At 45.6% G+C, this 24,263-nt stretch overlaps 1 protein-coding gene across 5 annotated transcripts in view; it reads left to right on the top strand.

Moving 5' to 3' along the window:
• The window catches only part of EXOSC10 (exosome component 10), a 32,298-nt gene that overhangs the window by 829 nt on the left and 7,206 nt on the right, over positions 1-24,263 (top strand). For 4 of the 5 annotated variants that reach the window (XM_032300376.1, XM_032300371.1, XM_032300374.1 and 1 more), the window contains exons 2-19: positions 1,928-2,064; positions 4,092-4,215; positions 9,236-9,340; positions 9,642-9,807; positions 10,142-10,256; positions 12,485-12,560; positions 12,771-12,881; positions 13,435-13,578; positions 14,656-14,846; positions 16,214-16,370; positions 16,542-16,690; positions 16,870-16,920; positions 17,914-18,025; positions 20,191-20,241; positions 20,399-20,477; positions 20,913-21,019; positions 23,188-23,283; positions 23,510-23,584. In XM_032300376.1, the coding sequence (XP_032156267.1) occupies positions 1,928-2,064; positions 4,092-4,215; positions 9,236-9,340; positions 9,642-9,807; positions 10,142-10,256; positions 12,485-12,560; positions 12,771-12,881; positions 13,435-13,578; positions 14,656-14,846; positions 16,214-16,370; positions 16,542-16,690; positions 16,870-16,920; positions 17,914-18,025; positions 20,191-20,241; positions 20,399-20,477; positions 20,913-21,019; positions 23,188-23,283; positions 23,510-23,584 (2,046 nt within the window). Of the gene's footprint in view, positions 1-1,927; positions 2,065-4,091; positions 4,216-9,235; positions 9,341-9,641; positions 9,808-10,141; positions 10,257-12,484; positions 12,561-12,765; positions 12,882-13,434; positions 13,579-14,655; positions 14,847-16,213; positions 16,371-16,541; positions 16,691-16,869; positions 16,921-17,913; positions 18,026-20,190; positions 20,242-20,398; positions 20,478-20,912; positions 21,020-23,187; positions 23,284-23,509; positions 23,585-24,263 lie in introns of all 5 variants that reach the window. The other variant, XM_032300372.1, reaches the window with a different exon arrangement.

Raw genomic sequence — 24,263 nt, 5'->3', positions numbered from 1 at the left:
CCACTCACGTTGTATCTATCTAATTTGCCATTAGCTGATGCTGTTCATTCGTTTGGCTCTCTTTTTTTTTTTTTTTTAATTTTTTTTGTATTTTATTTTATTATTATTTTTTTAAGACGGTGTTTCACTCATGTTACCCAGGCTGGAGTGCAATGGCGCGATCTCGGCTCACCGCAACCTCCGCCTCCTGGGTTCAGGCAATTCTCCTGCCTCAACCTCCTGAGTAGCTGGGATTACAGGCACTCACCACCATGCCCAGCTAATGTTTTTGTATTTTTTTCTTTAGTAGAGACAGGGTTTCACCATGTTGACCAGGATGGTCTCGATCTCTTGACCTCGTGATCCACCCGCCTTGGCCTCCCAAAGTGCTGGGATTACAGGCTTGAGCCACCGCGCCCGGCTCGTTTGGCTCTCAATAGTTCCTGGACCACTAACTGTGTCCTGATTGTGTGGCAGTTATGCTCATAAGCTACCATGTGCCCCTCCATGACTTAATTTCCCACCTCCTTTCTCTTCTTTTTTCTTGGGAAATGTTTATTCACACGACTCACAGTGACATCATTTGGCCTTCACATGGTCAGCCATCATTTATATCACCTCGCGTTTTTCCATTACCTCTCAAGAGTTAAAATAGAGAACCCCTTGACACTAACTGAACAATAAACACAAATCCAGTTTTAGATAGTAGCTATTATAAATTGGTCATCCAAGGATCTAGGAAAAGCTTGCATTGTGTTAAGATGCTCATCAAAATGAAAACACAGAAACAAATTCCTGTAGAAAGCTCTTGGCTCTGAACTTGAGTCATAATAATAGCATTTATCTGCCAAGAACTGTCCAAAGTGCTTTTATTAGCTTATTCATTCAATCCTCACAAAAACTATGGTGCAGGCCCTTTTTATTTTTCCCTTTTTTTCAGAAGAGAAAACTAAGGTTCAAATAAAAGAAATCACTTGCGGCCGGGCGCGGTGGCTCAAGCCTGTAATCCCAGCACTTTGGGAGGCCGAGGTGGGTGGATCACAAGGTCAAGAGATCGAGACCATCCTGGTCAACATGGTGAAACCCCGTCTCTACTAAAAATACAAAAAAAAATTAGCTGGGCATGGTGGTGTGTGTCTGTAATCCCAGCTACTCAGGAGGCTGAGGCAGGAGAATTGCCTGAACCCAGGAGGTGGAGGTTGCAGTGAGCCGAGATCGCGCCATTGCACTCCAACCTGGGTAACATGAGTGAAAAACTCCGTCTCAAAAAAAAAAAAAAAAAAAAAAAAAAAAAAAGAAATCACTTGCCCAGTATATCAGTTAATACATAGCAATGTCAAGATTCAACCCTAGGTTTTTGTGCATATTAATCATATTATATACTTGTTTGTTTGTTCTGTCTCTCAACTCTCCCAAGCATATAAGCTCCAAACTTGGTATCTGTTCACGATAGTATTCTCAGGGCCTAAATTAGATTGAAGTTTGGCACTAAATGAGTTTTGTTGTTGTTTGTTTTTTTTTTTTTTGAGATAGTGCCACTGCACTCTATCACCCAGGTTGGAGTGCAGTGGCACTATCTCGGCTCACTGCAACCTCCTCCTCCCAGGTTCAAGCGATTCTTCTGCCTCAGCCTCCTGAGTAACTACAGGTACACACCAGCACACCCGGCTAATTTTTGTATTTTTAGTAGAGGCGGGATTTCACCATATCCGCAAGGCTGGTCTCGAACTCCTGACTTCGTGATCCGCCTGCCTTGACCTCCCAAAGTACTGGGATTACAGGCGTGAACCACTGCACCCGGCCCTAAATGAGTATTTTTTTGATGGATGAAGAGTAGACATCTTCAATGTGTACTGCAATGCGCTATATACAATAGATCAAAAAAATGACATACCCAATGAATGGGAATCCATGTGTAAAACATGCCGTCTTTTCTGGTTTTTGACAGTTTGCTCTTGGGTCCGTGGTGGCAGTCACCAAAGCATCTGGGGGCCTACCACAGTTTGGCGATGAATATGACTTTTACCGAAGTTTTCCTGGCTTCCAAGCATTTTGTGAAACACAGGGAGACAGGTTGCTTCAGTGGTAAGTACTATATTTTGTTATCTTGTGTTAATGAAAAGAAATGAAAACAAAGAGGTAGATAATTTTTTTCCTGAAATTTATTTTTCCTTAAACATTTTCTGTGGTATGAAGAGCTATAAAATGTGAAATATGAAGCAATGGATTTTGATTAGGGAAATATTACTTGGTATATTTTTAGTTTAGCTTTTAAGAAATGTATTGACTTTTGTACAAATCTTTTTTTTTTTTTTTTTTGAGACAGGGTCTTGTTCTTTCACCAGGTGCCAGGCTGGAGTGCAGTGGCGCAATCTTGGCTCACTGCAACCTCCGCCTCCCAGGTTTAAGCAATTCTCCTGCCTCAGCCTCCCAAGTAGCTGGGACTACCGGCGCGTGCCACCACACCCAGCTAATTTTTGCATTTTTAGTAGGGACAGGGTTTCACCATGTTGGCCAGGATGGTCTCAATCTCTTGACCTCGTGATCCGCCCACCTCGGCCTCCCAAAGTGCCGGGATTACAGGCGTGAGCCACCGCGCCCGGCTTGCAAATCTTTTTGAATTAATATGGGACTTAAACACATAGATAAAAGATTCTTTCACAAACTTGTAGTGTTAACAGGTATTTCTCTCTCTTTTATTTTTTGTTTGTTTTTTTTTTTTTGAGATGGAATTTTGCTCTGTTATCCAGGCTGAAGTGTATTGGCTCCATCTCGACTCAAGCAAGTCTCCTGCCTCAGCCTCCCGATTACAGTGAGCCAAGATTACGCCACTGAACTCCAGTCTGGGCGACAGAGCAAGACTCCATCTCAAAAACAAACAAACAAACAAAAAATACAAAAAATTAGCCAGGCGTGGTGTGGTGCTCTGTTGCCCAGACTGGAGTTCAGTGGCGTAATCTTGGCTCACTGCAACTTCTGTCTCCCAGGTTCAAGCGACTCTCCTGTCTTAGCCTCCCCAGTAGCTGGGATTACAGGCGTGTGCCACCATGCCCAGCTAATTTTTGTATTTTTAGTAGAGATGGGGTTTCACCATATTAGCCAGGCTGGTCTCGAACTCCTGACCTCATGATCCACCCACCTCAGCCTCCCAAAGTGCTGGGATTACAGGTGTGAGCCACAGCACCCGGCTAGAGGGCAAGTTTTATTGGTGTCATCAAAAAGTATTGGAGGCTGGATGTGGTGGCTGATGCCTGTAATCTTAGTGCTTTGGGAGGCCGAGGGCAAGGGATCTCTTGAGAACAGGAGTTCAATACCAGCCTAGGCAACATAGGGACACTCTGTCCTGGCAAAAAAATTTTAAAGTAACTGGGAGGGTTGATGTATATCTGTAGTCCCAGCTACTTGGGAGGCTGAGGTGGGAGTATTACTTGAGGCCAGGGGTTCAAGGCTGCAAGGAGCTGTGGTTGCATTACTGCATTCCAGCATAGCCAACATGGAGAAACCCCATCTCTACTAAAAATACAAAAAATTAGCCCGGCCGGGCGCGGTGGCTCACGCCTGTAATCCCAACACTTTGGGAGGCCGAGGCGGGTGGATCATGAGGTCAAGAGATCAAGACCATCCTGGTCAACATGGTGAAACCCCGTCTCTACTAAAAATACAAAAAATTAGCTGGGCATGGTGGCGCATGCCTGTAATCCCAGCTACTCAGAAGGCTGAGGCAGAAGAATTGCCTGAACCCAGGGGGCGGAGGTTGCGGTGAGTTGAGATCGCACCATTGCACTCCAGCCTGGGTAACAAGAGCGAAACTCCGTCTCAAAAAAAAAAAAAAAAAAAAAAATTAGCCCAACTTGGTGGCGCGTGCCTGTAATCCGAGCTACTCAGGAGCCTGAGGCATGAGAATCGCTTAAACCCAGGAGGCAGAGGTTGCAGTGAGCCAGGATTGTGCCACTGCACTCCAGCATGGGCAACAGAGCGAGACTCTGTCTCAAAAAAAAAAAAAAAAAAGTGTTAGAAACATTCTGAGCAATATCATTTAAGCGTTCTCTGTCACAGATTGTAAACAAATGAAATAAATATCTACGATCTAATCTTGGTTATCCTTTCCTTAGCATGAGCAGAGTAATGCAGTACCATGGCTGTCGCAGTAACATTAAGGATCGAAGTAAAGTGACTGAGTTAGAAGATAAATTTGATTTACTAGTTGATACCAATGATGTAATTCTGGAGAGAGTGGTGAGTATTTTCCTTCACTCTTATGGTAACTAACAAAGAACGTTGTATTATTAAAATATACAGAAAAAGCCAGACACCTTAGAAAATGAAAAGGAAATAAGCTTAACATTTCTTATAATAACATTCACTTTTGATAGTTGGCATGTTTTTTCTAGAAAATAATTACAGCCGGCCGGTCGCGGTGGCTCAAGCCTGTAATCCCAGCACTTTGGGAGGCCGAGGCGGGTGGATCACGAGGTCAAGAGATCGAGACCATCCTGGTCAACATGGTGAAACCCTGTCTCTACTAAAACTACAAAAAAATTAGCTGGGCATGGTGGCGCGTGCCTGTAATCCCAGCTACTCAGGAGGCTGAGGCAGGAGAATTGCTTGAACCCGGGAGGCGGAGGTTGCGGTGAGCCGAGATCGCGCCATTGCACTCCAGCCTGGGTAACAAGAGCGAAACTCCGTCTCCAAAAAAAAAAAGAAAGAAAATAATTACAGTTGTCTTAAAAATATTACTACCCCATAGAAGCCCGCTGTTTGTTTGTTTGTTTGTTTGTTTGTTTGTTTGTTTGTTTTGAGATGGAGTCTTGCTCTGTCACCCAGGCTGGAGTGTAGTGGGACGATCTCAGCTCATGGCAACCTCAACCTCCCAGGTTCAAGTGATTCTCCTGCCTCAGCCTCCGGAGTAGCTGGGATTACAGGCACCTACCACTATTCCTGGCTAATTTTTGTAGAGACAGAGTTTTGTTACATTGGCCAGTCTGGTCTCAAACTCTTGCCCTCAAGTGATCCACCTGCCCTGGCCTCCTTAAGTGCCGGGATTATACGCATGAGCCACTGTGCTGGGCCTGGAAGCCTGTTTTTAAAGTGCCTTATTCCGGCCAAGTGCCGTGGCTCAGGCCTATAATCCCAGCACTTTGGGAGGCTGAGGTAGGTGATAACTGAGGTCAGGAGTTCAAGATCAGCCTGGCCAACATGCCAAAACCCCGTCTGTACTAAAAATATAAAAATTAGCCGAGCTGTGGTGGCGAATGCCTGTTCTTCCAGCTACTCGGGAGGCTGAGGCAGGAGAATCAGTTGAACCCAGGAGGTGGAAGTTGCAGTGAGCCAAGATCACACCACTGCACTCCACCCTTGGCAACAGAGTGAGACTCTGTCTCAAAAAAAAAAAAAGAAAAAAAAATGTTAAAATGCCTTATTCTGGCCAGGTGCAGTGGCTCAAAATCCTAGCACTATGGAAGGCTGAGTTGAAAGGATTACTTGAGCTCAGGAGTTCCAGAATCAGCCTGGGCAACATAGTGAGACCTCGTCTTTGTTTAAAATAGATAGATAAATAAATAAAGTACCTTATTTATTTATAAGGTATAAGATCTGGAAGGAATCTTCCTTCCAGATCTTCAAATTCTGTTATTATTATTTATTTATTTATTTTTTATTGAGACGAAATCTCGCACTGTCGCCCAGGCTGTAGTGTAGTGGTGTAATCACGATCTCGGCTCACTGCAATCTCTACCTCCTGGGTTCAAGCAGTTCTCCTGCCTCAGCCTCCCTAGTAGCTGGGACTACAGGCAAGTGCCACCACGCCTAGCTGATTTTTTTTGTATTTTTAGTAAAGTCGGGGTTTCACCATGTTGGCCAGGATAGTCTCTGTGTCCTGACCTCGTGATCCACCCGCCTCGGCCTTCCAAAGTGCTGGGATTACAGGTGTGAGCCACCTCGCCCAGCCCTGTTTTTATTCTTTTTGAAGACTGAAGTCTTGCTCTGTCACTTAGGCTGGAGTCCAGTGGTGCGATCATAGCTCACTGCAACCTTGAACTCCTGGGCTTAAGCGATCCTTTCACCACAGCCTCCCCCATAGCTAGGACCACAGGTGTGTACCACCATGTCTGGCTAGATTTTTTTTATTTTATAGAGACAATGTCTTACTGTGTTGCCCAGGCTGATCTTGAGCTTCTCAAACAATCCTGGTCTCAATCAGTCATCCCGCCTCAGCCTCCTTAGTCACTAGGATTACAGGCCTGAGCCACTGTGCCTGACAAGATTTGCAAATTCTATTTGTATTGCAAGAGAATAAGCCCTTATATTACCCAACTAAAATATAGGTTATTTGTACTGTTACTCAAAATCTACTGAACACGTCAGTTCACAGGATTGGAAGGAGAAGTGTATTATTCTGTCTTGCTTACCGTCTATTTATGCCTAATTCTATGACAGAACATTATTTTCACAGAACTACGTAGAGATCATGAAAAACAAATCTAACCTCAACCATCTGACAGTCCTAAAAATATTTAAGGCATGCTCTCCTGTCCCGTGAAGTCATCTCTTCCCTAAATGCCCACAGATCTTTCAGCAGTTTCTGATACCTTGTGATTTCAGGTCCTGCCATACTTCTATGTGTCACCTGGGTGTGCCTCTGTTAGTAGTGCCCAGGCTGATATTTCATGTCTTGCTTTAAAGTGCAGAAAAGGCCAGGAGAGGTGGCTCACACCTGTAATCCCAGCACTTTGGGAGGCTGAAGAGGGTGAATCATGAGGTCAGGAGTTCAAGGTTAGCCTGGCAAAGATGGTGAAACCCCCTCTCTACTAAAAATACAAAAAATTAGCCAGATGTGGTGGCAGGCACCTGTAATCCCAGCTACTCAGGAGGCTGAGGCAGAGAATTGCTTGAACCCAGGAGGTGGAGATTTCAGTGAGCCTAGATTGCGTCACTGCACTCTAGCCTGGGCGAGAGCAAGACTCCATCTCAAAAGTAAAGAATAAATAAATAAAGTACAGAATAGGCCGGGCGTGGTGGCTCATGCCTGTAATACAAGCACTTTGGAAGCCAAGGTGGGTGGATCACCTGAGGTTGGGAGTTCAAGACCAGCCTGACCAACATGGTGAAATCCCGTCTTAATAATAAATAATAAAGTACAGAATAGATCAGGACTCCCTACAGCCTCATTCTAAGTAGTATACGTCTATATGTAATGTATGCAGTCCAGGGACTTCTTAGTTATTTTAGTGGCCACATTACACTGGTAAATCATATTAGAATTTTCAGCCCAATTCAGAGCTGTAAAGAGTCAGTCGAGTACTGGGCATGAATAATTACCGTCCTACCTGCCTTTGAGTAAATAATGCATTAATTACTTGGCGTGATGTACTAATCACCTTTCATATATTGATCAGCTCTGTAAAATTTTTATTTTTTTAATTGATAAAAGTCGTATAGATGCTCCTTGATTTACAATTGGGTTATGTCTCAATAAACCCATATTGTAAGTCAAAAATGCATTTAACACACCTCCATTAGTCTAGAGTTGGGCACAATCTTTTTTTTTTTTTTTTTTTTTTTAGAGACAGAGTCTTGTTCTGTCGCTAGGCGCCAGGCTGGAGTACAGTGGCATGATTGTGGCTCACTGCAACCTCCGCCTCCTGGATTCAAGTGATTCTCCTGCCTCAGCCTCCCAAGTAGCTGGGATTACAGGTGTGCATCACCATGCCCAGCTGATTTTTGTATTTTATTAGCGACAGGGTTTCACCATGTTGGCCAGGATGGTCCCAGTCTCTTGACCTTGTGCCTTGTGATCTGCCCGCCCCGGCCTCCCAAAGTGCTGGGATTACAGGCGTGAGCCACCATGCAGCCAAGTTGGGCACAATCTTACACAAAGCCTCTTTTTTTTTTCTTTTTGAGATAGAATCTTGCCCTGTCACCCAGGCTGGAGTGCAGTGGCATGATCTTGGCTCACTGTAGCCTCTGCCTCCCAGGCTCAAGTGATTCTCCTGCCTCAGCCTCCCAAGTAGCTAGGATTACAGGTACCCTCTACCATGCCCAGCTAATTTTTGTATTTTTAGTAGAGACGGGGTTTCACCAGGTTGTCCAGACTGGTCTCGAACTCCTGATCTCAGGTGATCCACCCATCTCTCAGCCTTCCAAAGTGCTGGGATTACAGGCATGAGCCACCTCGCCTGGCCACAAAGCCTCTTTTTATAATACAGTGTTGAATATCTTATGTAATTCAAGCAGTGCTGAATATATTTCTGAAAGTAAAAAAACAGGTTGTGGCCGGGTGTGGTCGCTCATGCCTGTAATCCAGCACTTTGAGGGGCCAAGGCAGGAGGATCATTTGAGGTCAGGAGTTTGAGACCAGCCTGGTCAACATAGTGAAACCCCATCTCTACTAAAAAATCCAAAAATTAGCCAGGCGTGGTGCCGTGCACCTGTGGTCCTAGCTACTTGGGAGACTGAGGCATGAGAATTGCTTGAACCTGGGAGGTGGGGGCTGCAGTAAACCGAGATTGGACCACTATTCTCCAGCCTGGGTAACAGAGCAAGACTTCCGTCTCAAAAAAGAAAAACAGGTTGTAAGTGTACGTGAAGTATGGATTCTGCTAAATACAAATCGCTTTCACACCATTGTAAACTCAAAACATTTTCTTTTTTTTTTTTCTTTTGACCACCTGAGGTCAGGAGTTTGAGACCAGCCTGGCCAACATGGTGAAACCTGTAAACTCAAAATCTTCTAAGTCAAACTATCATACATCAGGGACCATCTATATATATTTATGACATACAACATGATGTTTTGACATATACATTGATCTGTTCTTATATATGTATATTTTCTTACATAAACATCTCTGAATATATTTTTTTTGAATGTTAGGTAATTAGGCTGGGTGTGGTGGCTCACACCTGTAATCCCAGCAGTTTGGGAGTCTAAGGCAAGCAGATCACTTGAGGTCAGGAGTTCGAGACCAGCTCAGGCAACATGGCGAAACTCTGTTTCTACTAAAAATACAAAAAGTAGCCAGGCATGGTGATGTGTGCCTGTAATCCCACCTGCTTGGAAGACTGAGGCAGGAGAATGCTTGAGGTGGAGGTTTCAGTGAGCCCAATTCAGACTGTGAAGAGTTGCAGTGAGCTGAGATCGCGCCACTGTACTCCAGCCTGGGCGACAGAGTGAGACTCCATGTGTCAGATAAATAAATAGGTAATTAACTCGACCTCAAAAGGAAAAATACTAAACCAGTACCTCTTCTATTCTTAGGGTATTTTACTGGATGAAGCCTCAGGTGTAAATAAGAATCAACAGCCTGTCCTCCCCGCCGGCCTGCAGGTCCCCAAAACGGTAGTGTCCAGCTGGAACCGTAAGGTGAGGACTTTTCAGATTAACTAGAGCTCCTGACATCAGCTTCATAATAGGGATTTTGCTCATTCTAACATGCATTTCTGTTCTAATTTATTAGAGAACTGGTCACTGCCTCCTTTAATTTGTTCTCATAAACACACAACCTAATTACACCCTGTTCACTTTCTGGAGACATCCACATACACATGCATTCTTAAATGAATGGCCCGTGGGATATTGTCTCCTTGGAAGTCATAAATTGGAATTTACTTTTCTAATTCATCAAGTTGCTGTGTTGTAAAGTATTTGTATGCATTGATCATAGGCAGCAGAATATGGCAAAAAAGCAAAATCTGAAACTTTCCGTCTGCTTCATGCAAAAAATATCATCCGACCTCAGCTGAAGTTTCGAGAGAAGATTGACAATTCCAACACACCATTTCTTCCTAAAATCTTTATTAAACCCAATGCTCAGAGACCCCTCCCTCAAGGTAAGTAGTTCATACTTTGCTTGCATTTGAGTCTCACTTTGTTTGATGCAAAAACCAGGAAGGCCATACACGTCCCTCTACCATCCTCCTTTCTTCAAAGGGAGCCCAGTTCAGCTATTCCAGAGGCTGAGGTGGGAGAATCACTTGAGCCCAGGAGGCCGAGGCCACAGTGAGCTGTGATTGTGCCACCACACTTCAGCCTGGGGGACAGAACATGACCCTGTCTCAGAAAAAAAAAAAAAAAAAAAAAAAGGGAGCCAGTAACTAGATAGAAAAGACACAAATGTGCTTATCTCTGTTATGATGCTGTTTTTGTCACTGCTTGGGTCTTCAGCCCTCTCTAAGGAAAGACGGGAACGCCCACAGGATCGTCCTGAGGACTTGGATGTCCCCCCTGCACTGGCTGATTTCATCTATCAGCAGAGAACCCAACAGGTTGAGCAAGATATGTAAGTGTTTGCCTATGTCTGACCTTTCTGTGTGAGTGCTTACCTTTTTGCCACATTTTCACAGTTTCACTTTTGTGGAGTGCATACATGAAAACAATCTGAGGAGCAGTGATTTCCTTTTTTATCCCACCCTGGGCCTTAGCAATAAGTAGAGACAGGGCTTATCATGTTTCTATTCACAAAGGGCCTGCACAGCATTGCCTCATGGAAACCTCACTGCAGTCCTGAGAAGTAGCAGTTGCTCTCATTCTCATATTATAGATGTAAAAAGTGAGGTCTGGGCACAGTGGCTCATTCCTGTAATCCCAGCACTTTGGGAGGTTGAGGCAGGTGGATCACCTGAGGTCAGGAGTTCGAAACCAGCCTGGCAACATGGTGAAACCCCATCTCTACTGAGAATACAAAAATTAGTCAGACGTGGTGGTGCATGTCTGTAATCCCAGCTACTCTGGAGGCTGAGACAGGAGAATCGGTTGAACCTAGAAGGCGGAGGTTGCAGTGAGCCAAGATGGCGCCACTGCACTCCAGCCTAGGTGATAAAGTGAGACTCCATCTCTAAATAAATAAATTAAGGCCAGGCACAGTGGCTCACGCCTGTAATCCCAGCACTTTGGGAGGCTGAGGTGGGCGGATCACCTGAGGTCAGGAGTTTGAGACCAGCCTGACCAACATGGAGAAGCTCCATTTCTACTAAAAATACAAAAATTAGCTGGGCATGGTGGCGCATGTAATTCCAGCTACTTGGGATGCTGAGGCAGGAGAATTCGCTTAAACCCGGGAGGCTTAACTCAGGAGGTGGATGTTGCAGTGAGCCAAGATCGCACCATTGCACTCCAGCCTGGGCAACGAGAGCGAAGCTTTGTCTCAAAAAGAAAGATGTGAAAAGCAAAATTAGAGATTCTGACTTCTCACAGAGTTGGAACTTCTTTGAGATAGGATCTTGCTCTGTCACCCAGGCTGGAGTGTGATGGCATGAACGCAACACTCCAGCCTTTACCTCCTGGACTCAAGTCATCCTCCCACCTCTCCCTTTCAAGTAGCTGGGACCACAGGTGTGAGCCATCATGCACAACTAACTTTTATATTTTCTGTGTGCCCAGGCTAGTCTTGAAGTCTTGAATTCCTGGCCTCAGCAAACCTCCCAACCTGCTCTCCCCAAGTGTTGGGATTACAGGCATGAGCCATTGCACCTGGCCAGAGTTAGCCCATGTGTGTTTTTTTTGTTTGTTTGTTTGAGACAGAGTTTCGCTCTTGTTGCCCAGGCTGGAGTGCAATGGCACAATCTCGGCTCACTGCAACCTCCACCTCCTGGGTTCAAGTGATTCTCCTGCCTCAGCCTCCTGAGTAGCTGGGATTACAGGCGTACACCACCGTGCCCAGCTAGTTTTTTATATTTTTAGTAGAGACGGGGTTCATCATGTTGGCCAAGCTGGTCTCGAACTCCTAACCAGAGGGGATCCACCCGCCTTGGCTTCCCAAAGTGCAGGATTACAGGTGTGAGCCACCATGCCTGGCTGAAAAGGCATTTTATTTTTGACTGGCAATATAAGCGTCTTGGAAAATCTTCACTTAAAATAGACAAATGGACTTTGCCTTTAGTATAATGAAAAAGGTGATAAAAATTTTGTTAGTATTGGCCTTTTCCTCACATAGCGCCAAAGTCTGTCTGGGCATTCATGCCTTTAGCCCCAGCTTTGCATTGTGAGGCCACAAGCTAAGTGCTGAGAAATAAAGGTCATGAAAGGCAGCCCGGCACTCCTGGGCCACAGAGATCCTCAGCGCCTCACAGGGCGAGGATGTTTATACAGATTTCTTACGATCAGAAGAAAACAGAACATTAAGCCTTTGCCCAACTGAAACATTTGCTTCATCCTGACTTTACAGATTTATTATTCCAAACCACAGGAATGGTATAGTTCTCATTTTGGTGTTATCCCAACATCAACTGTACAGTACTTTGCAAATAAGTACTCAAATCTTCATAAAGCTGCCTGGGTCTGCAGCTCTCTAAAGAAATGAAAAGACTTAATTATCATGTTTTAAGGGTGAGCAAATATCACCTGATTTATGATTTGTACTCGAATTGCTGAAATAATAATGCTCTTTATAAAGGGAAGATATTTTCGCAGTGGACTTACTTGTTTTTACAGATTGGATAAGAGCCTTTGTTTTTCCTTTGAATTATGGAATTAATCAGAATGACTTCTCTTTTTGTTTTATTTATTCAGGTTTGCACATCCTTATCAATATGAACTCAATCACTTTACTCCACCAGATTCAGTGCTTCAAAAGCCACAACCTCAGGTTAGTACCCAGCCTTAGTGTAAGGGTGGTGTGTAGTAGCCCAGGAGGAATGAAGTAAGTAGAGTCACTGATGCAATTTTGATTTTCTTGAATATCTTTAAGGTAAAAGCTTCCAGTTTTAGGTTATTTCTCAACTCATAGTTCACTTTGTACTTTCCTGGGGGGTAATTTCTATATTCCTCCCTTTTTCTCACTATTCTCTTGATCCAGCTATACAGACCAATAGAAGAGACACCGTGCCATTTCATATCCTCCCTGGATGAACTTGTGGAACTCAACGAAAAGCTCTTGAATTGTCAGGAATTTGCAGTCGACTTAGAGGTATCTTGTATATAACCCTGGGTGAAATTTTTACATTTTCTGGGAGTTTATCTATTGAAGAAGTATAAAATTGGTGCTAGTTTTAATCTATTTTTTAGTAAAAAATTAATCATATAACTTAGCTTTGTAGCTGACTTTTCTTTTCTTTTTTTTTTTTTTTTTTTTTTTTTTTTTTTGAGATGGAGTCTTGCTCTGTTGCCCAGGCTAGAGTGCAATGGTGGGAATCTCAGCTCACTGTAACCTTCACCTCCCGGGTTCAAGTGATTCTCCCTGCCTCAGCCTCCCAAGTAGCTGGGATTATACATGCCAGCCACCACACCCGGCTAATTTTTTATATTTTTAGTAGAGATGGGGTTTCACCATGTTGGCCAGGCTGGTCTCAAACTCCTGACCTCAGGCGATCCACCCACCTTGGCCTCCCAAAGTGCTGGGATTACAGCCATGAGCCACAAACCACCACCCCCGGCCTGTAGCTGACTTTTCAAAATTAATAAAGGAAAGTCTAATAAAATCTTTGTTTTTTTCTATTCTCCCCTCCTTCTATGTGGTTTAGCACCACTCTTATAGGAGCTTCCTGGGACTGACCTGCCTGATGCAAATTTCCACTCGGACAGAAGACTTCATCATTGACACCCTCGAGCTTCGAAGTGACATGTACATTCTCAATGAGAGCCTCACAGACCCAGCTATCGTTAAGGTCAGCAAGCCTTTTGTAGCTCATGCCTGTGAGCTCATACAAGAATTTTAGTGCTTTTTAGTCTACTATTTCATTATTTTAACCTAGACCCAGTAAAATTGGGAGGAATCATGTCATTTCCTAACAAGGAAAATCCCTATTAGAACAGCTAAGACTTAGCTTGATACCACCCAGAAAAATGTTAAATCATTTTCATGACTACTGCAGTGAACACCAGCTGTCAAGGTTGTTTGGACTTCATGGCCATACTGAAGCTGCTAGAGCTGCTTTCACGCGTCTCATTGGTTGATAACAGTTTCAGACTTTAAGAGTATGGAATTTGGAATGTAGAAAGCTGTGACTGAAGACAAAAGAAACATTTAAAACTGCATATTTCTATTTTTTTTTTTTTTTTGAGATGGAGTTTCAGTCTTGTCCTCCAGGCTGGAGTGCAATGGTGCTATCTCAGCTCACTGCAACCTCCGCCTCCTGGGTTCAAGCGATTCTCCTGCCTCAGCCTCCTGAGTAGCTGAGATGGCCGCGCCTGCCACCCCACCTGGCTAATTTCTGTATTTTTAGTAGAGACGGGGTTTCACTATGTTGATCAGGCTGGTCTCAAACTCCTGACCTCAAGCAATCCACCTGCATTGGCCCAAAGTGGTGGGATTACAGGTGTGAGCCACCATGCCTGGCTGCATATATCTAATCTTGATTAGAATATTGGCTTCAGCCAGGCGAGGCGGCTCAGGCCTGTAATCCATGCACTTTGGGAAGCTGAGGCAGGAGGATCACTTGAGCCCAGGAGATTGAGGCCAGCCTGAGGAACATAGTGAAACCCCGTCTCTACAAAAAAATTCAAAGTTAGCTGGGCATTGTGGCACACCTGTAGTGCCAGTTACTTGGAAGGCTGAGATGGGAGGATTGCTTGAGCACGGGAGGCGGAGGTTGCAGTGAGGCAAGATCACACCAATGCACTACAGACTGGACAACAAAGATTACTGTCTAATTTCAGTGTTCTGATAAACTAGAGGCAGAGTTAATTTCAGAGCCTGAGTGGCCTGATACCAGTGTACTGCATGACTTTGGTTCTGTTTTCAGGTCTTCCATGGTGCCGATTCAGACATAGAATGGCTACAGAAAGACTTTGGGTTGTATGTAGTAAACATGTTTGATACGCATCAGGCAGCACGCCTTCTTAACCTGGGCAGGCACTCACTAGATCATCTCCTGAAACTCTACTGCAACGTGGAGTCAAACAAGCAGTATCAGCTGGCTGATTGGAGAATACGGTCAGTTTGCTCTTAATGAGGAAATGTGGGTGACAGAAGAAGGTGTGATTATTCGTTAACCGGTCATTCAGAGAGACCTGGGTTAGGGCCATACCATATTCATTGAAATGAATGGCATCAGGCTTTTTGCCAGTCATCTTCAGCAGCATAAAAGTGGTAGAAAATTCTTTTTTTTTTTTCTGAGACAGAGTCTTGCTCTTTCACCAAGCTTGAGTGCAGTGGCACAATCTCGGCTCACTGCACCCTCCATCTCCCAGATTCAACGGATTCCCCTTTCTCAGCCCCCTGAGTAGCTGGGACTACAGGTGTGTGCCACCACGCCTGGCCAATTTTTTGTATGTTGGTAGAGATGGGGTTTCACCATGGCCAGGATGGTCTCGATCTCCTGACCTCGTGATCCGCCCGCCTTGGCCTCCCAAAGTGCGGAAATTCTTTAATGATAATGTGGACTTTATGATGGACTGATTCAGTTACACTGTGTTCCATGGAAATAGTGGCTGAAAAAGAGGTGCCACATCAGTATTTGTCCATGCTGGTCTCTTGTTTGAAACTCAGATCTCCCTAGTAGGGATGAATGAGTGAGTGAGTGAGTGTGTGTGTGTATAAGAGCTTCTGTAGGTGGGGAAGAATTCCAAGGGACACTGTTGGTTTAGCTTTATAATGAATGTTTTTTGTGGCATAAGGCAGCAGTTTTGCCCCATTTCCTGCAGGCCTTGCTTAGCTTGGTCATTTTCCACTTGTTTGCTGTCTCCCCGAGGCTGCAGATGTCATAGGAAGGTGCCACTGAACTTTTCCAGGAATTCCACATGCCAGAATGCCAGAATCTCTATAAAAATAAAATTACATTAGGACTGATAAAGTCCAAATAAAAGGTAAAAATTGATAAAATCTAAAAACCCACTCCCTGTTATGGAGCCCTTACCCTGTGCCAAGCACTGGGCTAAGTGCTTCAAGGATGTGGTCCTAAGCAGCTCTCACAACAGCCTGTGAAGTACCTGGTTCCCATTTCACAAGTTAGCTGGGTAAGCCCAAAGAGGTTAAGGAACTTTTCTAAGGACAGACAGCTGGAGCTGAAATTTGAACTCAGGAGTACAGTGTCCCCTTTTCTGCCGCTCCTTGTGTGTATCCAGAGTAGCTGACCGTGCCCTTATTTTAACCATCGTATTACCCTGCCTCCCTCTACCCAGCTATTAAAATAATGGCTTAGCATGTTAAAATGCAGGAAGTGTTGGCAGAACTACAATATTGGCTATGAAAGGATCTTTCATATCAGAAGGGTCTAAGGAGGTCCCAGCACCCACGGAGTGGACAAATTGAATTACTGTCCTTGGGGGCAGTCGGTGAAACAGTGTCCTCTGCCATTCCAGCCCTCTGCCCGAGGAAATGCTCAGCTACGCCCGGGATGACACCCATTACTTGCTGTACATCTATGACAAAATGAGGCTGGAGCTGTGGGAGCGCGGCAACGGCCAGCCCGTGCAGCTGCAGGTGGTGTGGCAGCGGAGCAGGGACATCTGCCTCAAGGTACGCCTTCACCGCAGTCACACAGACTGCGACACTTTCAGGCTCTGTGTCTGGCGAGGTTCCAGTTGTTCGGTTTCCTCCTTACATTCATGAAAAGAGCCAAACGTTTTACAGAGCCCAGGGCACAATTTTGATTCCCATTGATTTTGAATATTCTCTAATACTTGGTAGAAATTCATCAAACCTATCTTCACGGATGAGTCCTACCTCGAACTCTATAGGAAGCAAAAGAAGCACCTTAACACACAGCAGTTGACAGCCTTTCAGCTGCTGTTTGCCTGGAGGGATAAAACAGCTCGCAGGGAAGATGAAAGTTACGGGTAAGGAATTAGAACTTCTTTTGATGCCTGCTTTCAGACTGAGCACATCTAATAGCAAGTAAATAATGGGCTCTTTTTTTTCTTTTGCCATGAAAGCTGGTTATTTCCCCTGTAGGACAGCATCTAATGGAACTCACTGGCTGAACATAATATGTCCCGAATGTGTGTGTGTTTTTCAGATATGTACTGCCAAACCATATGATGCTGAAGATAGCTGAAGAGCTGCCTAAGTGAGTCTGCGAGCTGATTAATGTGTTTCAACTTTCTCAGTAGATCTCATGTTCTTCAAAATCAAGTTTTCTGGTTGCTGTTACCCAAGGTTGTTTACTCAGAGATTAATACTCTAAGCTTGGAAGGTAGCAAGTCCAAGGAATCCAGAATTTCTGCCCTCAACCTGCCATTTAAGAACTAAAACTTCTGAACTGGAATAATCTCAATGATTATGCCTTAGTTTGAGTTCATCTAAGTCCCCGAGCCTTATAGCATCTACTTGCAAGGAAAGAAAATGTCCCAGATTTTCTCATGTATACTTTCTTTTTTTTTTTTTTTTGGAGACAGAGCTTCGCTCTTGTTACCCAGGCTGGAGTGCAATGGCGCGATCTCGGCTCACCGCAACCTCCACCTCCTGGGTTCAGGCAATTCTCCTGCCTCAGCCTCCTGAGCAGCTGGGATTACAGGCACGCGCCACCATGCCCAGCTAATTTTTTGTATTTTAAGCAGAGACGGGGTTTCACCATGTTGACCAGGATGGTCTCGATCTCTTGACCTCGTGATCCACCCGCCTCGGCCTCCCAAAGTGCTGGGATTACAGGCGTGAGCCACCGCGCCCGGCTCTCATGTATACTTTCTTCCAAATTAAAGCATCTCATGATCTTAAATGTTTTGTGATATTGATTGAAGAATAAGCAAGAATCAAAATCCACAGTCTGTTGGTTGCCCCCCTGCAGAATTGAGAATCCATAGTGCTGTGGTACTTACTTCCAGCTCTCCCTGACTGTAGGAGTCAGGCTTTAAGAGGAATCCACTTAAAGCTTGGTGTTGCAAAGAACACATGGAGAAGTTGGCCTTGGCTGTCCTGATATCAGTGTTTGCTTAGTCACCAAGCTGTAGCTTCAGCTTAAGCGTGGCACCATGGCTTTACCCAGTCATTATTCTTACCTGGAAGCCTTTGAGGGCTGCATTTCTGAGTGACAAGTTGAGTATGTGTTCCTACTTGTCTGCAGGGAACCTCAGGGCATCATCGCATGCTGCAACCCAGTGCCACCCCTTGTGCGGCAGCAGATCAACGAAATGCACCTTTTAATCCAGCAGGCTCGAGAGATGCCCCTGCTCAAGGTAAGAAGCTGTTCTACGGCTGGGCGTGATGGCTCACGCCTGTGATCCCAGCATTTTGGGAGGCCAAGGCGGGTGGATCCCTTCAGGTCAGGAGTTCGAGACCAGCCTGGCCAACTTGGTAAAACCCCATCTTTACTAAAAATACAAAAAATTAGCTGGGCTTGGGGTGCATGCCTGTAATCCCAGCTACTCCAGAGGCTGAGGTGGGAGAATCACTAGAAGAGGTGGAGGTTGCAGTGAGCTGAGATCATACAGTGACGGAGACTGTCTCAAAAAAAGAAAAAGCTTTTCTACTAAAGATTCCCAATTTAGCAGGCCTGTTCTTTTTTTTTTTTTTTTTCTTTTGGAGACGGAGTCTCACTCTTGTCACTCAGGCTGAAGTGCAATGGCGCGATCTTGGCTCACTGCAACTTCCGTCTCCCAGGTTCAAGTGATTCTCCTGGCCCAGCCTCCCGAGTAGCTGGGATTACAGGCACACGCCACCACACCCAGCATTTTTTTTTTCCTTAGATGGAGTTTTGCTCTTGTTGCCCAGGCTGGAGTGTAATGGTGCAATCTTGGCTCACTGCAACCTCTGCCTCCCAGATTCAAGCAACTCTCCTGCCCCAGCCTCCCAAGTAGCTGGGATTACAGGCATGCACCGCCACTCCTGGCTAATTTTTTATTTTCAGTAGAGGCGGGGTTTCACCATGTTGGTCAGGCTGGTCTCGAGCTCCTGACCTCAGGTGATCCACCCACCTCGGCCTGCCAAAAGGCTGCGATTACAGGCGCAAGCCACTGTGCCCAGCCTTAGCAGGCCTGTTCTTTGTGTCAGCATCTTATTCCTTGTGGCATTGTAAATACATAAGCTGTTCTCCATTCTTTTTTTTTTTTTGAAATGGAGTCTCACTCTGTCACCAAGCTGGAGTGCAGTGGTGTGATCTGGCTCACTGCAACCTCCACCTCCCAAATTCAAGCGATTCTTCTGCCTCAGCGTCCCAACTAGCTGGGACTACAGGCATGCGCCACTATGCCAGGCAAATTTCTGTATTTTTAGTAGAGATGGGGTTTCACCATGTTGTCCAGGATGATCTCCATCTCTTGACCTCAAGTGATGAAATTTTTTGTAGAGATGGGTCTTGCTGTGTTTCCCAGACTGTCTGGACCTCTTGGGCTTAAGCAGTCCTCCTACCTCGGCCTCCCAAAGTGCTGGGATTACAGTTGTGAGCCACCTACCAGCCCTACATTTGCAATTTTTATTTTAAAAATGTCTTTGTGGTTAGGTGCCAAGGCTCAGGCCTGTAATCCCAGCACTTTGAGGGGCCGAAGCGGGCGGATCACGAGGTCAGGAAATCGAGACCATCCTGGCCAACATGGCAAAACCCTCTCTATAAAATTACAGAAATTAGCTGGGTATGATGGCGTGCACCTGTAGTCCCACCTACTTGAGAAGCTGAGGCAGGAGAATTGCTTGAACCTGGGAGGCAGCAGCTGCAGTGAGCCGAGATCACGCTACTGCCTTCCAGCCTGGGTGACCAGTGAAGCTCTATTTCAAAAAAAAAAAAAAATGTCTTTGAGGCCGGGCGCGGTGGCTCAAGCCTGTAATCCCAGCACTTTGGGAGGCCGAGGCAGGTGGATCACGAGGTCAAGAGATCGAGACCATCCTGGTCAACATGGTGAAACCCCGTCTCTACTAAAACTACAAAAAATTAGCTGGGCATGGGGGCACGTGCCTGTAATCCCAGCTACTCAGGAGGCTGAGACAGGAGAATTGCCTGAACCCAGGAGGTGGAGGTTGCGGTGAGCCGAGATCGCGCCATTACACTCCAGCCTGGGTAACAAGAGCGAAACTCTGTCTCAAAAAAAAAAAAAAAAATGTCTTTGTAAGCTCTGTATTTTGTCCAAGTAAAGGGAGACCCTGGATACTAGAGAAGAGTCTTTTTCAAGCTCTTTGGCACCCTTCCTGTTGTGCTTAGTCACGATCAAGAGCTTTATTCTTTCACCCTACACATAATTATTGAGCACCAAATAATTCTCCTGCCAGGCACTGCAAGGAGTGAAGGAAGGAAAGAAAATCTCTGGGCTCTTGAGAAACAGTCTGGTGAAGGAACGCAGCATTGGGGGCTGGGCGTTGGACCTGAGGCGTTTAGGCAACTTTCCTCAGTTCCCTTTGTTTTTACCCTTAGTCTGAAGTTGCAGCCGGAGGGAAGAAGAGCGCACCACTGCCCAGTGCTGAGGTAGAGTGTCGGATCCGCTGTCTGCCCCGGGAGGGAAGACATCAGTTGCAGCCAGTTCAAGTACACCTCTGCCAGAGGCCTGTGCTGACAGCTGGCGGGAAGCTACTGCCAGCTTGCACGTTTTACAGGCCAACCTGCTGGTGTCTTTTTTATGCAGAGATTGGAGAATGTTCTCTTTGGACCTCACGACTGCTCCCATGCCCCTCCGGATGGCTATCCAATCATCCCAACCAATGGTAAAGTCAAGAGCCCTCCTGACTGTCCCGAAGAGGTTGGGACACACCTGCCATGTCTAAAATTCTGTAGGCTTGGCTGGGTGTAGTGACTGAGGCCTGTAATCCCGACACATTGGGAGGCCAAGGCTGGTGTATCACCTGAGGTCAGGAGTTCAAGACCAGCCTGGCCAACATAGTGAAACCCTGTCTCTACTAAAAATACAAAAATAGCTGGGTGTGGTGGCGGGTGCCTATAATCTCTGCTATTCCACAGGCTGAGGCAGGAGAATCACTTGAACCTGGAAGGTGGAGGTTGCAGGGCGCCAAGATTGTGCCATTGCACTCCAGCCTGGGTGACTAGAGCGAAACTCCGTCTCAAAAAGAAAAAATAAAACAAAATTAATTAATTAATTAAAATTCTGTAGGCCTTGACCTTATTAACTTCTGCTCCTCTAGGATCTGCGCCAGTTCAGAACCAGGCGAACCTCTTCCCTGATGAAAAAGAAGATAACTTGCTGGGTACCACATGCCTGATTGCCACAGCTGTCATCACATTATTTAATGTGAGTAGCACCCCTTAGGATTTACTGGATTTATCCAGCAGGCTGTCTGCCTGGAGGGTTGCGTCCACTTGGAGACAAATGCTGAGAGCAAAACCCAGTAGTGGTGGGAGAGGCATTTAGACAGATGAGTAAGTGGCACTTAGCACTCTGGAGGAGGTGGTCTCGGGACGTGGATGGAGGATTCTCTGAGCTCTGTGTGTGAAGAAATCTTCAAGGAAAGGCTGACGTCCCGGTGTTGAACAGCACCTAGTGGGAGGAGGGCCTGTGCAGAGAACATACAAGCAGGGCTTTCCAGACACGGCTGCAGCAGGGGCAGGGGAAGAACAGCTCACCCGGATGCCCAGCAGGGGTGGCGTGGGTGTGCTGTCTGGCGAACTGTAGAATGTGCGCTGCCTGTAGCTTCCTGCCTGACCCCAGCACCATGTGTGTGTGCTTTCAGTGAAGAAGAGAAACATTTTTTTTGTTTTTTGAGACTGTCTCGCTCCGCTGCCCAGGCTGGAATCTGGTGGCACAGTCACGGCTCACTGCATCTTTGACCTCTGAGGCTCAAACGATCCTCCTGCCTCCGCCTCCCGAGTAACTGGGATTACAGGCATGAGTCATTATACCCAGTTATTTCACTGTTTTGTTTTGTTTTGTTTTTGAGACAGGATCTTAACTCTGTCACCCAGGTGGAAGTGCAGCGGCACCATCTTGGCTCACTGCAACCTCTGCCTCCCCGGCTCAAGCAATCCTTCTGCCTCAGCCTTCTCCCGAGTAGCTGGGACTACAGGCGTGTGCCATGCCCAGCTACTTTTTGTATGTTTTGTAGAGATGGGGTTTCACCATGTCGCCCAGACTTCACTTTCGTTTTTAACTTAATTACATAAATCTAGATTGGACCTTGCTTCAGCAATTAATGAGAAAATTCTAGGCGCTTTAGTCAACCTCAGAGCTAATTTGAGTCATGAAGGTGATTTATCAGCTAAAAGTGTTAGTGTGAACTCTGTGCTGCTTTGACACAGAAGTGCTGTGTGGTGTAAAGGGGGCTGTGGGCTCCTTGCACTCTGTGTGGCAAGGGGCATAATAACAAATGAAGTAAAAGGATGGCTCATATTTATGAACCCATCTGGAAGCAGCATTTTGTTGCATAGTTTCAATGATTCCCTATAAATATATGAAATATTAAATTTCAGACTGTGCACAGTGGCTTACACCTGTAATCCCAGCACTGTGGGAGGGCAAGGCTGGCAGATCGCCTGAGGTCAGGAGTTTGAGACCCTTCTGGCCAACATGGTGAAACCCCATATCTACTAAAAATACAAAAATTAGCCAGGCATTTTTCCTCATGCTTGTAATCCCAGCTTCTCAGGAGGCTGAGGCAGGACAATCACTTGAACCCGGGAGGCAGAGGTTGCAGTAAGCCATGATCATGCCACTGCACTCCAACCTGGGTGACAGAATGAGACTCCGTCTCAGTCAGTCAATCAATAAAATAAAATTCAGACATCAAATAAGACCTCAAATTCTAGAGCCAGACCATGCTGGGTTTAAATCCCTGTTCTGCTCATGTTCACTGCCAGCCTCCGGAAGACTGTCACAACCTCTGTAGCCCTCAGATTCCTCCTCTGTAAGGTGGTGAGAGTGATACCACCTCATAGGCAGTGAGGATATGGTGAGAATTTAGTGATCCAGCACGTTGATAATGAAACGCTACTGTGTGCTGTTGCAGGCACGGCACCCTATACGGAGGAGAATGTATGAAAATTAGCCTTAGCCATTGGTATTAATAACTGTTACTGGCTGAGTGTGGTGGCTCACACCTTAACCTCAGCACTTTGGGATGCCGAGGCAGGTGGATCACTTGAGGGCAAGAGTTCAAGACCAGCCTGGCCAATATGGTGAAACTCCATCTCTACTAAAAACACAAAAATTAGACAGGCATGGTGGCATGTGCCTGTAATCCCAGCTACTCGGGAGGCTGAGGCAGCAGAATCGCTTGAACCCAGGAAGTGGAGGGTTCATTAAGCTGAGATCGTGCCACTGCACTCCAGCCTGGGCAACAGAGGGAGACTCTGTCTCAAAAAAAAAAAAAGGAAAATCACTGTTAACTGTTGCTCTCTTGCTTGCATCTTGATGTCACAGATGATCGTGGTTATTAGTGATCATTTCTTTGTCTGTCTCTGCAGGAACCTAGTGCTGAAGACAATAAGAAGGGTCCGTTGACAGTTGCACAGAAAAAAGCCCAGAACATCATGGAGTCCTTTGAAAATCCATTTAGGATGGTGAGTAGTAGTTTTGTGTGCTCAGGGCTGACAAGGTATACAGAGATGCCGGCAACTGTGCTTGCTGTTACCTCAGAAGGGAGCCTCTGAATCCAGTGTGTCAACTTTCCTGGTATCCAGGCAAAGATGCAGACATGACACCAGCAACCCCCCATCTGAGTGCCTCTGCCCTGTGGGTCTAGATTCCATTCGGGCAGCATTTCACACACTCATTTCCTTTCTTCAGTTTCTGCCTTCACTGGGACGTCGCGCTCCCGTCTCTCAGGCAGCGAAGTTCGATCCATCAACGAAAATCTATGAAGTAAGTGGACTTGTCCCCTGTTCTAAAACAGACTTTCTAAGAAAAGGGGATTTTTTTTTTTTTTTTTTTTTTGAGACGGAGTTTCACGCATGTTACCCAGGCTGGAGTGCAATGGCGTGATCTCAGCTCACCGAAACCTCCGCCTCCTGGGTTCAGGCAATTCTCCTGCCTCAGCTTCCTGAGTAGCTGGGATTACAGGCACACACCACCATGCCCAGCTAATTTTTTGTATTTTTAATAGGTTTCACCATGTTGACCAGGATGGTCTCGATCTCTTGACCTCGTGATCCACCCGCCTCGGCCTCCCAAAGTGCTGGGATTACAGGCTTGAGCCACCGCGCCCGGCCGGGATTTCTTAATTATTTGTACCAGGTTTCTGTTTTGGACAAGCTCATCTCATTTGTGAATCCCCCGAAAATGAATGCAAAAGCCCTTTTTTTTCGAAACGTTATTTCTAGGGACAGGGCCCAGAACTTCAGTCAGATTCTCAAAAGCACTTGGAAGCCTTATAAGAAAGAATTCTTCATTTTTGTTTTTTTAATTGAGGTTTAATCTATATGCAATAAAGTACACAAATATTAAATATACAGCTTGATGCATTTTTTACAGATATCTGTTACTTTAAGGCTCTTAAAGGTGACAGCTTTAACTTTTTTTTTTTTTTTTTTTTTTTTTTTTT

This window comes from Sapajus apella, unplaced genomic scaffold (assembly GCF_009761245.1).
Source record: "Sapajus apella isolate SASKATOON/1434 unplaced genomic scaffold, GSC_monkey_1.0 scaffold43, whole genome shotgun sequence".
Classification (NCBI taxonomy): Eukaryota; Metazoa; Chordata; class Mammalia; order Primates; family Cebidae; genus Sapajus; species Sapajus apella.
The sequence above is the reverse complement of the archived record's forward strand: the minus strand, read 5'-3'. Positions and strand labels throughout refer to the sequence as shown.